Here is an 18,462-nt window from a genome sequence, read left to right as displayed (position 1 = left end):
AATGCAACTTTTCTTCTATGAAGCATGCACCATCAGGGATTTTGCTCTAAATTTGCATTTCTTGATTGGGGATTTGCTTCTGTTCTTCTCCCCTATGCCTCACACCCCTTGTTACTACGTGGCAAAGATCTGTTACAGAAATTACTTCCTTTATAAAGGAGATGTAAAGAATAGAGAACATGCATCACAATGAAGGCTGGCATTGGTTTACATGAACTCAGGATTTCTCCATATTGTTCTTAGTAGCAGACCAAGCACTAGTGTGACAGTATTGTGAAGTTAAACTTTAAAACACTACTTCTTGCTTTTTTTTCACTCCCACCTTTGACGAATGTGGTTTTTTAATAAACAAAAGCCTAAGTAGTTTGTAAAATTTTAACCCTTAAAGTTAAATGGTGTTCCACAGCTACCATTAAACAGGGAATTAATAGGTAGTTGGGAGGTGAAAGGAGAACACCACCAGAATGCACGATAATGAAATTAAGAAAAAAAATTTAGTATTCTTTGCTCTGGCTGCCAGTCCAGGGAGATTGTTAGCTAGTTAAAACTGAATCCACAGCGGATGTTTCATATACTGTAGTGATAATCTTTCTTACAACTTCATAGAAAATCTTGCTAGTGTTAAGACTTTGCTCTCCATCCAAATTTGAACATAACAGCTCAAACCTTAGGATATTTGCTCTCCAGATTAGAGTATGAATTGGCCAAGGTGTTCCTGCTTCACAGCAGCAATTGCAGCACTTTTATCTAAGTAGTGTCCCAGTTCACAGCCAGGCTCTGCACATTATGCTCCCTTGGGTCTTTTGCAGCTTGAACTGGTAAGGGAGCTTTCCACAAAACTGAGAAAAGGCACCCCGGCCATACATTTAACACAGTTTAGACCCCTTCCCCTCCAAAGGCTGAGGGTGGTGAAACAAGCGGTGCACGTATTTGGGAACTCTACCTGGGCTTTATTTGGAAAATTTAATGGGTAATTCAAAGGAAGCTTTGTAAGGTTTTCAAGTAGGCATAAAGCAGATCAGAACTGTTATATTTCTTGATCCTGACAGAGTTCCTGAAAAACAGTCATTTTATAAAATTCACTTGTTATATGCTTATGTTTTATTTTGTAAATACAGGTAACTTTTAATGAATGTTAAAAATAAGGACTTCACTAAAATGACATCAGAAACACGAAAAATACAGAAATTATTCCCGATGTGTGAGAGTAGCCTGAATTTTGGCTCTCACTTAAGATATGGAAGACCCCACCCTGAGCTGCTGGTTGGGGCTTTGGGTGTCCATGATCAAAACTACATTTTATAGACTGTAAGCTCAAGAGTCATCTTTAGTGAATAATTCACCAAGATATTCTTGAAATACTATGTTTAGCTTTGCAAGCCGGTCTGCTTATGCTAGGAGTATAGCATAAATAATCAGAACTGCAAACTGAATAAATTTTGTTTGAAAGAATATACCATCACTGAACTACAAGTGAACTACGATACAGTATTTATGTAATAGTATATACAAAATTGAATCAGGGGAATCAGTACAAAGCTGTATATTCTAGGCGGGCTCTAGCTGCTAGTACTTCTGTCTCCTTTCCTTTAAAGCTCCTTCCTGCCTGGTTTTTTGTTTTCCAACTGAGAAATAGTATCTGTAAGAACAGTTGCTTATGGTAGTAAAGCAGTAGAATGTTGCCATAACTGTAAATTATTCTAAGAGGAATCAGATTATTTCAATTGTTCTGTTATCCTGTTTCTTTTTTTAAATGCAGGTAAACTAAGACTGCCTATCCTTTTATTTGAAAGTTTACAGTCTAAAAACTTTGCTGTAGTTTTATTCTTAACATTGATTTTTTTTGCACATTTTTTAATCCGAGGATTGTGAAGTTCTTGCAGAATGATTGAAAGTTGTGTGCTGTAGAAAACTCTGTATTTTTAAATGCCTCACAGGTAATAAAAAAAACCCAGCCACTTGTGTGTGTGGAAGCAAAAGATTTGCTTACATGTGCTTTGAATGAGTCCTAGAAAGTATGTTCTCTCTAAGTCTTGCTGTGTTTCAAGAAAAAGGAGTTTACAAGATTGGCTGTAAGTAATTCAGACTTTTTTCCCGCCTTGTTTGAGATAAGCAAGCTGTTTATTATTTCCTCAATTTGAAGAATGTCATGACCACACTGAAATCTCTGATGACTACTAGTAGCAACATCAGTCTATTTTTATGAAATATATTCTTCTCCCCTGACTGCCTCTACTTTCCTCCATGTAGTAATGATTTTCTTAATTCAGTCATATGGAGAAACTGCAAAGTGTAAACCCAGATATTTGATTCCCCTTCTCTTTAATTTCATTATATTTACCCAGACAACATTTATAAAACTCAGACATACTGTTATAGGGAAAAGATACATTATTAGTAATTAAATAACCATTTTGTCTTGCTCTTTGATTCTTTCTTGGCAGAAAAACTATACTGAACATGAAATACCTGTCTGTGCTGGAAGTGGGGCTTATGTGTTTCGAATGTTTCATTTTTAAAGTTCTAAAATGTTGTTTACCTGTCCATCAAGAATGCAGGCTGAATGATAGGTATTTTTTGCATGTTTGTCAAGAAAAATGCCTCTCTGTTTTGAGGCTTGTCAGGGCACTGGGGCGTGCAAAATCTGAGATTTTTGTTTTTATTTTTAGTATTAAAATAACTATTTGCTAGTTTAAACTAACAAAAGCACAACTCAGCAGCTTTTGCCATAACTTTTACCATTAATCACTTTTGTAAATACAATTTTTCTATGATATTCACAGGAGACAAATATGCATACAAAATTTGGGAATGTAATGCAGACTGTAAGTAGAGTGTTTTAAGATGCGAAAGAAGGGTTGATGAGGGGGAAGTTTTCTACTTGCTAGTGTGAAGTCGTGTTCCAGTTTGTGGAGAGCACCTGGGATTTTTAGAAGTCCAATCAATTATTCCTGTTTGCTCTTTCATCATCTTCTCTCTGAACAAATCCAAGTGATGTTGGTTTAATGGTGTGTGGGATGTGTTATGCCATTATGTTTGTAGTATCTCATGCAAGCAGCATGGAATAATACTGGGCATGCAAAACATTGGGAAAGTAAGCGTTTGTGCAGTGGGACAACAGGGAAGTTCTGAAGGAGGTTTTTTGACAGCAGCGAATACTTAGCCATCATGGCTGTTAGAGTAGTATCTCCTCAGCTGTGAAATACAAACTGATGAATAGAGTTTGCTGAAGCAACAGCACTTGCACATGTTGGACTATTTTGGATGCTGACACCTCCTTTGCATAATGGCAGTCAGTAATCTAAAAAAGGATTATAATGGACTTATCATATGACATAATAATATGACAATTTCTGCTTCTGTTAGACCCACTTTTCAGTATATCCTTTTCTCCATACCCAGTTTCTCTATAGTGTTTTCTGCAAAACTGCCTATGGAAGGAGTTTTCTTTCCATAGAAGCTTTCATGCAATCATTATTATTATTGAATCCTGTTTCCTGCTTAGAGTGTTCGGTTTTCTTTTTTAAAATACTTCTTTCACTTTCACTCCTTTTCTCAACTTCTTTATAAATCGTTCTGCAGGATGGTTAGGTGGGAGAACATGTTACGGACAACACCATGTTGTTCACAGATTACTGTGATAATGCAAAATGATTGTGAAGCCTGAAAGAAAACTGTATTCTGTGTGATACAGACTTTTTCCTAAGGGCAAATATGCTTTTTTCCCCTTGTTATGTCTGTAGCTGTTAGATAAATGTTGTCTGACCATGTTTAGTTCATTCTGCTCCATTTTTCCACTTACAATTTGCATAGTAGATTCTGTTCTTTTACATTTGTTTCAAAAATACCGTATTGAAGTGTAGAAATGTAAATGTTCTCATTCTGACTTACAGCCTAAGCAGCTGAGCAAACTAAATAAAAAGCTCCTTTTACAGCAGCTATTTTGTGGGTATTATGCAAGATGTTCTGTGCTTTGATATAACAGCTCCTAAAGAAAGTGTATTGCAACATGAATTTATAGCAAAACTTTATGCATTTAGTCTGGTAAAACATGTTGGGGGTGGGGAAGAGAGCAAGCTGTTGTAAACTCTCTATAAAGTACAGAAAACTTCTACTTTCCCTCCTTTCTAACAAGTGTAAACTATTGAGGTTAAGTAGGTGGGGCAACCGGAAGTAATTACTAAGGCCAGTGGCATTTTTGCGGTTTAATAAAGGCAGAAGCTAATTATTCAGTTTTTATTTAAGTGAAATGATGCCAAAAAGGAGGTTCCTGCAGAGCAGCTGCACTCCTTCAGTATTACCCTAATTTACCACAGACACAACTGTCACAAACAGAACTTTTAAACTTGATATATAGCCACGAAAGTAAGGAGCCCTTTGTCTGGAGTGCATGCAGAAGAACTCCTTTATACAAATCAACCGGCAGATGACGGACAATGATGAAAATTTGATTCTTTGAAGTCATAATGGTCATTGAAATGTGTGAAATTCTGGTATTGAAAAGAAAGCGGCTAGCAAGACTCTAAATCCTGGGTGGTTGCTGGAAGCTTGCTGGGAGGTTTTTCTATGTTTTGACATCAACTTCCCATTGCTTGTTCCCTGTTTCCTTTATTAAAAAAAAAAGGGGGGGGGTGCTAAACAGTAGATAGTTGATAGCGGTTATGTACAGTTTTTGTCTATGCGTGGAAAGAAATGTCATAGGAGAAACATGACACCTTTATGCGCACCTGACCCATCTATTTAAAAACACTGGTTTTCAGAGATACTTTCAATCATTTTGTCTCTTTCCCATGAATTACAGAGTTCCATTGCTTGTCCCCTTTGGAATTTGTGCTATTAATGGAGTACTTAAAAGAAGGAAATTCTCATTTCATCTTCATGCCGAATACTGCTTTCATTGACACTTCCTTTGTGAACCAGTTTTTCTCCCTGCTGTATAGCACATGTATTGTTTCTTATTACTCTTTCCAGAACAGCTTTACCAGGCTTTCCACCATGACAAGTGTTCTTAAATAGTTTAAGTTATAATAAAGACAAAACCTCCTCTTCATTTGTAAGCAATTTGATGTGATTTCTGCAGCTTAAAAAAAGTGAGTGTTTGTCCCTCTCAACTTATGCCAAGAGGAGCCAAAATGCCTCAAAATGAGTATTTTAATTTTTTTTAATTACAAAAAAATTCAGAGGTTGCTGTTAAAAAAACTCCCTCTCTGTATATTAAGAAAAACAGAATGTCAGAATGCACCTTTTAGATGATGCCCTGTGTTAAAAATGTGAAGCAGGGTTTTTAATTTTTAGTAAAGCAAACCTATACAGTTCAAATCTCAAGACTTTTATATTGTCACCTTATTATTTAGAATTTTGAATGCCGAACACCTCACTAATATTTTAATATGCTAATATAGCAAAATTCAGTAAGGAACACTTTAAAAAAAAAAAGTTAAACCAGCTGTCAAAAACATCTTTGTTTTGGAAAGTTGGTTCACAGGTAGTTTCGATGAGAATTTGAACTCGGAACAAAGCACTGAAGACACAGTAAAGAGTTCAATCCAGTGCATAGTTCTTTTCAAGTATTATATTGTTTTAATGGCATCTTGGAGCGGGAGCTTTAGCCCATTGAAATGTCGCTTAAAGGACAGGTTCTTCTGTCACTAGCTGGAGCTGTGTGGATGAAATGATCACAATAGAGTGTTGTAATGCATTTTAAAAGTGTGAGAAATCAGTTTGTCTAGACTAAGAGTGCGCCTACAGGGAATAGGAATTTTAGAGCTTCTGTGCTCTTTAGGTGTCAAGTATGTGATAGATGCCAAGCCTTTTTATTCCATATCTTTGGCAACAGCTCAGCTATGCTACAGTACCTTACATGTCTACAGCAAGCAAAAACAGTGATTTTATGTCAGGACAACTTGGGCTTCAGAAACCAGAAACTCATTGTCCTAACTACTGTCTGTTCAATTGCCAGCTTTAAAATGGGGAAGATATCAATAAACAATTGCTAGATTCCCAGAAGGCATGGAAACTTTAGCTATAATCAATCAAAGTATGAAGAGCTAGCAACACCATGTAGATATTTTAGTTTCGGAAAATAGGCAGGTTTTAGTTTTCACCTTGGAAAGATTTTTATGGGATGAATCCTATATTATTAGTGAAATAACTTTGATTTGAAGCCAACTGAGTGCCCGAAAAAACATGGCTTGAAGGGACTTATGGTTTGTTTGGGATTTTGGTGTTATTTTCATCCAGATGAACAAGTCTAGGCATTTCTTTACTATGTTACCTCATAAATATAGCATTTGCTGGTTTTTAATAGTCTTTTCAGATTGTGTTCTGTATGCACTAATGTGTAGTATTTTTATGATTCTCTGGTGTGGAGGCTTCAAAAGAGGAAATTGTGTATGTCCATAATGTTATTTAACATAGTATCTTATTTTAATAATTCCAGATAATTCTGGAACAACTAAAAAACCTCTAAATCTGAAGCATAAAATTCATAATGGACATATGAGTTGCTGAGAATAGTAACAGTAAAAAAAATAGAAAATTTTGAGCTATTTTGAAGCTTGCATATTAGGAGGTATTTGATGATAACAAACCCAGAATTTTTGCATGTAGCAGATTATTTCAGAGGGGAAAAAGAAATTTTTGTGAATATTCTTACATTTCTCAATAGGCATGTTTGTTAAATGCAGAAATAAAGGCTAATATAGTAGCCTATTCCTATAAACAGGCAAGCTGAAACATTGAAGCCCCACCAAACTTTACTGCGGGTAAAAACCCCTTTTTGTTAAACAAAGCACTTTGCCAATTCAAATAAGAAAACTTCAAGCTATTTCCTTCTAAAACTGTGGTTTAAGCTTCAGCAGTCAGAAATGCCAGTCTGTCAGGAGGTGTTTTACATACGTGTTGCAACATTCCAGTGACTGGTAGTGTTTCTTTTTCATATCACTGCTAGACTCATATTAAACATAAACATTACTTGGTCCTAATGAAAGCATTTATAATGGAGTTGTTAAGATATTTTGACAGTTTCTTTTGGTAGTCTGGGTAGAAATGTCAGAAGTTGGAAAATTAGTGTGCATGCTTGTTTGTTTCCCCTGCTGTTCTAATTGCAAATACAAGTCAAATGCTTTAAATCTGCTCCCTTGTGTAGTTTTGAGGGACTGATCTCCCAAAATTTATTTTCTGAAGTAAAACGAAAAATGAGACTTGCCTCATTTCAAAGGGTGATCTGATGACAGCACCAAGACCTTTTAAGTTTGCCACAAATAAAATCCCATAACGTTAGTAGCTACAGACATGTAAAGCCACAGTGTTTTATTTAAACTTGTTTGCCTTTTAATTCAAGTCATGGCAGTACTGGTGAGATGAGTTTAATATGCCCAAAGTTTTGCTGCACTTTTTTGGACTTTTACCAGTTTACTATTTGAAGAGAGGAGGGGAGGGGAGAGCAGGGAGGGAGACCAAGGAGCTCCCACTGGCCTTTTAAGTGTGTAAGGAACAGGAGCAGTTTAGCATCCTTAGAGATGGATTTGATCTTTGATTTCACTCTTTACTCTACGAGGGTGAACTGACAGGTTAATTTTATGTAATTACTGTTTAGTTTTTAGCAAGAAAGTTCACTTTGATTATATCAGATGCTGCTGAGGGTAATTTTTCACAGCAATTCTTGTGAGGTTTTTCACTATCTTATTCTTTGTTAAAGTCAGTTAATATATTTAGGCTGGTTTCGTGATCTTTCAATTTTTATCTTTGTTAGGTTTATTTGTTGAAGGTTCACAAGCCAAGCCTTAGTATCCTATTGCTGACTATATACAATGTTACAAGCCTTTTTTTTTCTTTGAAGGTTGGAATCTCCTGAATCCTTTTGTCCTTCACAAAAATACCGAAGAATGTTACCAGTATCAAATGTTCCTCTCTTGATCTTTAACATCAACAGAAGAATTGACTCTCAAAATCTGATATTCATAGCTTAAGACACGACGAGGGCATCAATTTTATGTAATAACTAATGATTAGAGAAATAAGAGAGCTGAATTCTAGTACCTGCTCTGCAGTCTCAAACAATCAATAGATAATTGTGCAAAAGATAACCTTCTGGCTCTTCCTTCATGCTAAGCGTAGCTTCTTGAGTCAGCGTGGATGTTGGTGCCTCTTAATTGTATACATGCTTAAGCCCAAGTGAAAGCACTTACACTGCAGCACGTAGTTGGCTGGCTAGGATTTTGGTGAATAAACTTCATATGAAGTTTAGGCTCCTAATGGTAATATAAAATTTCAGGGATTTGTTGATGTTTCAGTCTGTGCTCTAATATTTTCTTTAAGGGACAAAGAAGAGTTTATACATTTCCACATTTGCTTTAGCTGGTGCAAGTTGGAGCAGTCCTGACTTTACTGCTGTGGTCAGAGGATGGGAGGGAATGTCTTGTCCCTTCTCTGCCACTAGCAGTTGTGTAGCTGAGAGATGAGCAGGTTTAGGTAACAGGTCCATGCAAAATCTAATTCAGCCAGGGGAAGCAGGATGATAGCAGCCCCAACATGTATCAGCTTCACTTTTATACAACTGGACTCATAACATGCTTTTCTGCAATTTTTTTCTTTTTTTGTAACTTAAAAAATAAAAATAAAGCATGAAATTATGTGAAAAGCACAAGCAGTATTATCTTACAAGCCTTTTATGCGAACCCTTTTTTAACAGGTTCCATTGTGTTTTTCATAGGATATCACCGCTTTAACTGGCGTTCCAGATGAGCACATCAAAACCAGAAAAGTTCACATTTTTGTTCCAGCACGTAATGCAATGCAGGCAGGAATTAACAATACAAAGAAATGGAAGATGGAATTTGATAACAGGGAGCGCTGGGAGAACCCTTTAATGGGCTGGGCATCTACGTGAGTAGTTACTGAATTTGGAAATACTTGTCTTCTATATGTGGCTCTTACTAGTCATGTAAATTTTAAGTTTGAAATGTCCTTTCTACCTGTAAATCTACTTGTGTTTTAACAGTACTTACAATAAGTGGTTGGGATTGTTAGTCATATGATTAATGATCTGTTATGTTTAAAAGTAGATTTTAGCTCACGACATCATCTGGAAGAGTTTGAAAAAAGTGTTAAAAACCAGAAATTCCAATGGTTACATTTGTGGTGATGTTACTGTATGGCAGCATCAGGAAAAGAAGGTTATTAGTTACCTGAAGCAGTAAATCTTTCTCAGCTCTCAGTTGCATCTTTTAAATTTGATTAAACATAAAGTAACAATACTTAGCTTCTGGAGGTTTTTTTTTTTTACAAAGTTTTACAAATATCCTGAAGATCTGAAATGAGGAGCCATAACTAATTCAAAAAAAAAAAAAAAAAACTATTTAAAATATTACACTGTTTGTTTCAATGTTGCAAATATTAGTAGTAAAAACTCTTTAAAAGGCCAAAATCCAGAACAGTACTAATCTTGGCTAAATACGCTATAATTTGGAGATGTAAGTATAACTTGGATGCAGCTAATTTTTATTTCTTTTTTCCATATATAAATATACTACCAACATTTTACAGTGTGATTGGAATTCCTGTAAACGGTGAGGACTATGCCAGCAATTCTTCTGACAATATCGTAATTTTGATTTGAAGCTGTCTTGTTTGAGGCATATTCAGAAAAGTTAATTGTTTTACATGAACAAAAATCAACCACTAGAGATTATTTTTCAAACTTCGAAGAGGATGCAATGTGTATTGAAAATGTCTGGCTGTATTAGCACTTACGGTCAAAGAACACAAAATTCTATGAAAAAAACTTTAAAACCTTAAATATGAAATAATTTGAGGATGCATTTTTTGAAATTTATTAACATTCTAAATCCGGTCACAGAATGATTTTTTTTCTTGTATTTATTTATAAAATAAATGTATCCAGAAATATTAGTTCAAAATAATACTGAAAACACATCTTCCCGATATGTTGGTTTCCCATGAAAAATTGAGGAGCCTCACAACCTGTGACATCTCAGTTGTATTGGTGTTGAAAGCATTAGGGAAGCCAAGCTCAACTATAATTAGACAAGAAAAAATACTGAATATGAATTAAAATATTAATTGTATTAAAATAGTCTGTTAAAATACCTGTTTTAAAACTTTAAGCCTGTATATAACAATGACGTCATCTTAAGCACGGCCTGGGGTTTTTCACCATTTCATATTAAGCATATTTAAATTGCTGTTTCAGAGGATAAGATTTCAATGGTTTAATATATATATGCCCTGAATGACTCAACTACTGCAAGTACCTACTACATTTAGCAAGTAATGACCAGGTTGTTACATTAATTAAGTGATAGACTGTTGACCAGTAATAAACTTTTCCCTGCTGTCTTGTGTGCCCCCCAAGTGTCCAGCCACTAAAGTATGGTCTATTTATACCCCTGCACAGACTGTAACACCGTAGCAGGTGCCAGTAATACCCGCTTTAGTTCAGGTTGGATTTAACTTTTCTCCTAATCCCCTTTGCTTTTCAGCTGACTTTAGCCTCCCCAGACGAGTTATTTTCTGGGTGGGATTTTGCATGATCTCAGCCAAAGCAATGGCTTTTAACCTTTCTAACAGTTATAATCATTTGTGCTCAATAAACCACCTAGAAAAATGAACCATGGTATTAAGGGCTTACCTGTATGTTAAATTGTCCTGGAGTGAGCTTATTGTGGGCATTTAAAAAGGAATGGCTGTTCTGAATGAATCCATTTGTGCATCTATTTTTATTTACGGGTAGGGAAAGGTATATTTCCTATGTAAGCAAGCTCCAGGTAGGCCAAAAGCAAGTGTTGAGAGTTGACACTGCTAGGTTAAGTGTTTTGTAAACTAGTTTTATCTGTTGGTTTTTTAAGGAATTCTCGCAAAAACTATTAGTAGACATTCTGGTAATTTCAAATTACTGTTCAGCATCCAGAAATACCTAAGAAGAGTTTCTTTTCTGATTTAATTTCTGCGAAGAACAGTTCTTAGAAGTTTTCCCATTTACTTTTGAGTAATGTAATGGGATTAGTGGATTAGAGCCCTTTAGGGTCTTGGAATTAGAGCCCTGTTCCTCTGAACTCAATATACTTACTTACCTATAGGTCTTTGCTATATTTCTGTCATTTTACGGTCTCGTTTGCTTTTTTTGTTGCGTTTGTTGTTTCTTGGATATAGTTTTTTTAGTGAAAATTATCCAGTTGTAGATCTAAATAAAATGGACCTAGGACATTTTTTTTTTTTAATTGGGAGGTTTCATTAAAGGAATGCCTATGGATGGTTCTTGAATACGTCTTTTAATATAAAGCTGTAAACAAAGAAACATGGGAAATGTATGGTTTCCATTGTACAAGATCTCATAAGAGAACAAAATGCAGAGTCCCAGTTTGTAGTGACTGATGAAACAGTTCAGGGCAGGCACAGGAAAGCCTGCAGCACTGCTCTTGTCCTGACACTATCAGGACATCGTGCTGGCCATCCTGAGCTCCGGTTTGCTCACAGATTATCACAGACTGAAACACATGGATAGCTCATTTATGGAAAGAAATCAAAAAGCTGTATTTAGAATGGATGAAAGGTGATTCCACATGAAAACAGAACAAATCATTTCTGCACAATCCTCATTTCCAAACTGCCTCTGTCCTGGAAGGTTTCCACCAAACTTGCAGTACTGGACAGGCACCAGTCTCTCACTACGCTTCAGACTTAAACTTCTTTGTTCCCACTTAGTAGCGTTGAGAAGATTTTTCCAACCCCAGTCATGGAAGAGAAGAACGATAAGCAAAAGTTGTCACAATATTGCGGTATATTTGGGTCACTTGATTCTTCACTGATACGTCATGGGCCAATTCTTAGTTTCGAATTCTCCTTACTGCCTTTATAAGAGAAATCTTTAAATGTCTTTAAGAGACCGCAGCTTAGTGGCTTGTGAAAGTGAAATTTCTGCCTTTATCCTGTTTTTTTGTTTGTTTGGGTTTTTTTATTGGGGAATATATTGGATACATAGTGAACTCCATTTTTCCATGTGTACATGAGATAAAATTACATTGTTGTCTTTGCTGGAAGCTAGATTCCCCCTCTTCCCCTCCCCCTCTGCCAGTCACAGGCTTTGTCCTTTATTGTAGAGAGTTCAGTGTATCTTTGGTTGCTTTTTCTCTTCATTTACCATTCTAGCTTCGAAGGGAGAACAGTTGAGAGGCAGCTCCTTCAATAGTTTGTTGCAATTTGGTCGTCTTCCCAGTTGTCTCCCAAGCTCGTGCAGTGTTGTCTCAGGGAAGCATTATCTAATCATTGTGCTGCTACAGCCGGTATATCTTATTTCTCTAAAAGTTTTGTAGATAAATTTTTAGAATGCTATTTTTTTATCCTTGTCATTGTTTTTAAATTGAGCTTTTATAGCAACAAATAAGGCAGCTTAAGAGATTTTAATTTGTTTCAAAAAGCTTTTTGCTGTTTGATTCCTTTCAGAAATGCAGTTGAGCAATAGCTGATCATCTAAAACTAACCACTTTATATTTGATTAGCTAGCAGTTTGCCTTTGTGAGCTTCGTTTTCAGTGGTGGCCTCGATCTACTTGCTGTACTGGAATAATTTGTGGAAGTCATGTGACCTCAGCCAAAGCTGAACTCTTGAGGTTTTTTACGTACTTTTCAGTCTCTGATTAATTCCTGCTCTGCTCATTTGGATATTCTGCTCTTTTCTATGTAAGATTATTCTTCCCCTAGCTGCTCTACAGACTCCTGGTCTCCTTGAAATGTTCAAAATTACCTTAAGACTCCTGATCTTCCAAAAAGAGAGGGACTACACAGCTTTAAAAATTAAGAGGATTGTTGCAGAGCACTTACTATAACCTCAGCAGGTGGTTAGACATGTTTGTCTAATAAAAAACTTAAAACAATTTCTGCAAGGAGTTGGGAGGGAAGTTTAACAGACTGAAAGAGTGAAACAATACTCTGCAGAAAGTAAGCGTAATCCTGGAAATAATTAAAAATAAAGGGATTTTGAATGGCTTGTGAGGTGGTGTACTACAAAAAGTTGTGTAATACAGCATTTAGCAAGCATGTGAGATACAGATATAATTGTTTTGTATTTCAAATGTGCTTAAAATTTGTCATCTGATTTCTTACAGAGCTGATCCTTTATCCAACATGGTTCTTACTTTCTCTACTAAAGAAGATGCCATTGCCTTTGCTGAAAAAAATGGTACGTATTGTACGTATTGGGTATGAGGGATTCAGCTTTCTATAGGCAATCTTGATCTCAAAGTATTAACAGCAGAAAAAGTACAGGATAAAGTACCTTCCCTCTATTCCACAAAATTGATAGACCATTAGTGCTCTACTTGAGGAGGAGAAAACCTGGGGGGAGTATTTCCAAGGGTGCTGAAGGTGTTGAATCTAGACCTTCCACTTTCTGGAAAAGTGTTCTAGCCTCTTAGCATTACTTGCTATGCTTTTGCAAGTATCTGTGTTTTGAATGAGAACTGAGCCTTACTCAGGTCTTGGAGGAAACTGTAGTATTAATGCTTTATCTTTAAGAGTATCCCAGGCTGGGAGTCCCAGCTACATGGCAGTGGGATTTTTGCCTGAAGGCTTGACATAGGCACCTGAATTCTGGTTAAGGAAAGACTGTCAGAACCCTTGTGAATGTTTGTTAATCAGAAAAACTAAAATTAAGTGACTACCAAGTAAACACGTTGGACTTTAGTTTTGGCCATGTTGCAGAATGGATTTATCGTAGAATCATAGAATGTCTCAAGTTGGAAGGGACCCTGAAGGATTATCAAGTCCAACTCCCTGCTCCTTGCAGGACTACCTGAAACTGAACTATATGACTAAGAGCATCATCCAGACGTTCCTTGAACTCTGACAGGCGTGGTGCCATGACCAATTCCCTGGGGAGCCTGTTCCAGTGACCGATCACCCTCTTGGTGAAGAACCTTTTCCTAATGTCCACCCTGAACTTTCCCTGACTCAGCTTCATTCCATTTCCTTGTGTCCTGTCGCTGGTCACCAGAGAGAGGAGATCAGCACCTCCCCCTCCGCTGCTCCCGTGAGGAAGTTGTAGATTGAGGAAGTTATACCTAACTATTCCCAAGTACAATACTAAAGTCTAAACACTTACACTTGGTGATTGTTCATATTTGAGAAAAAGGCAGTAGAAAAGCCAGTATCATTACTTAATATTTTTAATGCTAATGGTGTATCAGAAGGACTGTATCTGTAAACTTATTTGGTTATTTAGGCTTGTATTTTCTGATGGAATTATGGTACCGCAAGCAGTATCCATAATCTCAGCCTTTTGAATATTCAGCAGTCCTTCTATGTGTTAGTACGAATTTTTCGCTGCATTTTTGAGTTTTTTTAAAATCAATTTCACTTTCCTTAAAGAGCTAGTCTTGATGCTTGGTGCTCACGGATGTGAGGAAGATTAATTGCACTGAGTTAAAGCCAGGAATAATGCACATGGAGTGTGTATTCTGACTTCTTCAGAAGTCTTCCCTGTGGTCTACCACTTTCAACTATATTTCGTCTGGGGTAAAAAGTAAAGTTTCTTGGCCAGACTAAATTGTGCAAAGTTGTTAGATGGCTTATGTTTTACACCCAAAAACCAGGATAAGTCCATTAACTTATACAGTTAAGAAGCTAAACCATTTAATGTGCAATTTATTTTAATGGTAAAGACTAGGATTTAATTCCTCTATTCCTCTTTGAATGGATCTTTTTTTTAAATTAATAGTCTTAATTTTATTGAAAAATAAATTGTATTCACTAAGAAATTAATAGGATCATCATATTTGCATTGGATATACCAATTACTGTGCAGTTTTAATAGTATTTTGTAATGTTTTATGAACAAATATGGAATTTGGGAGAATCTGGTGTTGCTTTACTTATGCTTCTGTATTGTTCGTGCTATTTCTATTTCTTGGGAAATTCAGCCTATAAGAGAAAAAAACTGAATCTTGGCCTATATATCACTGTATTAATGAGCTACTTATGTCATCTCTTTGGACATGTTGTATTTTTTTCTTTTGAAATGCAGATTCAAGTAAGATATTTGATTTGTTCAGTGTAGAAAGTTTATGCCTTCACTGAATTAGTAATGAATCTCCATTGTGTGGGAAAAACTACGAAGAAATTCTACCAAGTAAACTAAGGCTGTGACTTAGTATTTAATATTATTAGTTCAATATTCACTTAGCTTGCAGCCTTAATTTTAACATAATAGAGATGTACCAAACTTCTCTGTGGATACTGACTTGCCTAAATTATTATTCCGTTTTATTTAAGGTGGCTTAGTTTTAGGCGTGTGATATGTGCATAGTATTTTCTGTGGTAGTAGCTTCAGTATCAGATGTAGCTGGAAATACAAATTTCACAATATTTAGTTCTGCTTTTAGAAAGAAACTTAGGCACACGTTTACAATGGAACTTAGCTTCTAAACTGAGGTGTTATTGAAAGATCTCTAAGTCTTTACCTCTCTGTCCTTCCCGTATGAACCACCCAAGTTTTCCATTACAAAATTCCTTAAGAACCTCAAGTTTGGTTTCTGCAAATACTAGATATTGCAGGTATTTTGATACGATTGGGAAACCTAAGAGTTCTTTCTCACCTAAGAACTTCAGGAGCATGAGGCAAGCTATCTTTCTGCCTGCCCCATGTGATGTGTTTTCTAATGTAGGAATAACAGCACAGAGTACAGTAACGGGAGAGATCTCTGTCCAAAATACGACGGCTGAGGATCAGCCTGATCTGAAGTCAAGGCAAGGAGGAAGCACTTGTAACTGGATGAAATTAAAAGTTTAGCCCGTTGACCTAAATTCTTTTTTGTTCTGTCTGACATCACCGAGGCAGTTGTTTAAAAACATAAAACAGCGTTAGTTACAAGGATGGAGAGTATTTCTATGCCACAGTAACCTTTAGTCAGGTGGTGAGGGTGTTTTTCCAGAGACGATGAAATCTGCTTTCTATCCACTTGGCTTGTACAGCAGGGTTCTGGGCAAGAATAGCCTCCCCCACTATTGTGGTATTTTTATAAAAGTGAATTCTGCTCTCTCTCATGAACAACTGAAGGTGCCTAACTCAAGGAGACTGTTCCAGAGTGTGAAACTTTGTCACATATGGTGGCCTCTTGCAATACACAGTTAGATGTAATTAACTTTGTGGATTTTGGATAGCTATGGCAGCCCAAGTCATTGTGCTGGCAGTTGCGAATCTCTTTTGGAGGCACTTGGCTCCTCTCTATCTAGTGTATAAAAAGATGAAGCAGTGACTTGGGGCTGTAGATTCCATTCCAGCAGCCAAGTGCCTCAAAGTTAGGTGTTATAATGCTGAATGTTGCAATACCAAAGTCTGTCTCTGGATCTAGTTCTGGCTGTTTACTCAAGGTTATATTTTTAATCAGATCAGGAGGCAAAACTCAGTGCTCTCACAGATGGAAAGAATATGTTTTTAAAACATCTATTCCAGTATATCTTACGGAGAATAGTTAACTTGGAAATTAACATTGGTTCAGCCTAATAAACATGAAGAAAATGTTTGTGTGACATTTGTGAATATAAAAAATTGAGGCACAGTGACGTGACAACTTGTGTATCTTACGAAACATGTTCTGATGTGAAGATGTATCTTGAGTGTTTTCTGTAAACATCTTAAATGTAAAAATTCAGATATATGTTAAACCTTTTAGGACTTATCAAATTTTTGTTTTAAAACTAAGGGAAAAAAGTATCATCTTACTAGTATCAGTTAAAACTGCGTACTTAACCATTTCTACCTTCAAATCAAGTATCTCAACTTTGAGTGAAATGTTGCAGCTAAAGAGACCAAACTTTGGAATACTGAGTGCTACCCTGGCAACTTTCCAGGCACCTGGAGGCTGCAACCAATTTGCATTTTGATTTACATAAACACTAATGTCTCCACCTCCTCTTTTCTGACATTTTTTAGCATTTCTCTTGCTTAACTATCACATAATTTACTTGTCTTCTATCACTTCATTCCCTTTTCTTTTACTCCTAATTTTTTATGTTCTTATAAAAATGTTAAGTATTAAACTCCTTTCTAATGCTGAAGTTTTTTCTTTGCGCTTCCTTTCTTTGGTCCTCCCACCCTTCTTTTTTCTCTAGCTTTCCAAGGTCTCCATTCTCTCCCAGCCTTTGGGATTGATCTTCTGTATGCTATTTTTTTCTGTTTCCTTATGTTTATTTTCATTTCTCTCCCAGCATACACAAAGCCTTAGTGCTTCTGTGATGCTATGGAGTTGTGGAGCCATTAACTTGCAGGACAGTCAGTGTTTCCTGTTGAGCTTTTCACTGATGACTGTCAAGTTTTTTGCAGGAGTAAAGAAAATGGAGATACGTAGTATGGTGAAGTCTTATCAGCTGAGAGAATGGGCATATGTCACATCTATGGCATTTCAGTGTTCTCTGCTGCCAACTACAAAGGAATAAACTAGTGGATGCCTACGTGGAGAAAAAGATATTAAAGTTAAAAGGTTTAAGTTGCATTTGCTCTATATTGTAAGCTGAGAATATTTAGAATTCTCTTTGTTTCCTGTCTCCCCTCACCATTTTCCCTGTACCTCCAGGCTGGAGCTATGATGTTGAAGAGAAGATGATTCCAAAACCTAAATCCAAGTCTTATGGTGCAAACTTTTCTTGGAACAAAAGAACAAGGGTGTCTACAAAATAGGTTGGCATTGGCTGACTGACTGTGCATAAAGTCAGCTGTGCTATATTTATAGTCCATGTATAATACATCTCTTAATCTCCTAATAAATTTGACCTTTAAACTACAGATGCATCTTGTGATGTCTATTTAAAATGTTTTTGATGTCTCCAGTTGAACCTGTTACAAACTTCCCTATAAATAGAGGAGATTTGGAGTGTTCATACTTCTAAAAAATTGCTGTACTAGGAATCTGTCAAAAGGAATGTTTGAAATTAGCTGCAACTTTAAAGATTATGGTTTATCTTTGATGGTAATTTTATATTCACTGTCTTGTTTAAACTTATCAGCCTTGCATATACAAATTCTCTCAGTAGAGGCTGGGGTTTTTTCTTTCTTTTTCTATACAGAGAATTTTGTCAACTGAAGAGCAAAGGATGATATATAAAACATAGCATTTGAGTATAACTTAGACTATTCTGTATAAATGTTTATTACATAATCTTCTTTCTGCCCAAATTAATATTGTCATTATTCCGGAAGCATTCATGACTGGAATAGAAAGCACTGGGTTTTGTGTTGGATATTGGGGAGGTTTAGTCCAAAAGGTTGAGATTGCAATTGTTTCTGTGTGATGTTCTTCAAAAGTGAAACTAAGCCACTTAAATATTCACAAATTAAGTCAGAAGAGTGTTGCGTGCCTTACACAGCATCAGCATATACTAATTATATAATTATAGTTCTGTTTTTTTATTGCTAGTTACATGTTATCTGCATTGAGGTTTCCTATTGCCT

At 36.2% G+C, this 18,462-nt stretch overlaps 1 protein-coding gene across 1 annotated transcript; it reads left to right on the top strand.

The window, feature by feature from the left end:
* Nucleotides 1–8,713: 8,713 nt before the first annotated feature.
* NDUFS4 (NADH dehydrogenase (ubiquinone) Fe-S protein 4, 18kDa (NADH-coenzyme Q reductase)) lies at nucleotides 8,714–17,796 on the top strand (the record flags this gene model as incomplete). Its single annotated transcript, XM_009580908.1, has 3 exons — nucleotides 8,714–8,886; nucleotides 13,124–13,197; nucleotides 17,588–17,796. Coding segments are annotated over 3 exons (351 nt in total), but the record flags the coding sequence as incomplete, so codon positions are not given.
* Nucleotides 17,797–18,462: the final 666 nt, after the last annotated feature.

The sequence above is a fragment of the Fulmarus glacialis genome, unplaced genomic scaffold, assembly GCF_000690835.1.
Source record: "Fulmarus glacialis isolate BGI_N327 unplaced genomic scaffold, ASM69083v1 scaffold46246, whole genome shotgun sequence".
NCBI classification, from domain to species: Eukaryota; Metazoa; Chordata; class Aves; order Procellariiformes; family Procellariidae; genus Fulmarus; species Fulmarus glacialis.
This window is presented reverse-complemented; position numbering and strand designations above follow the sequence as displayed.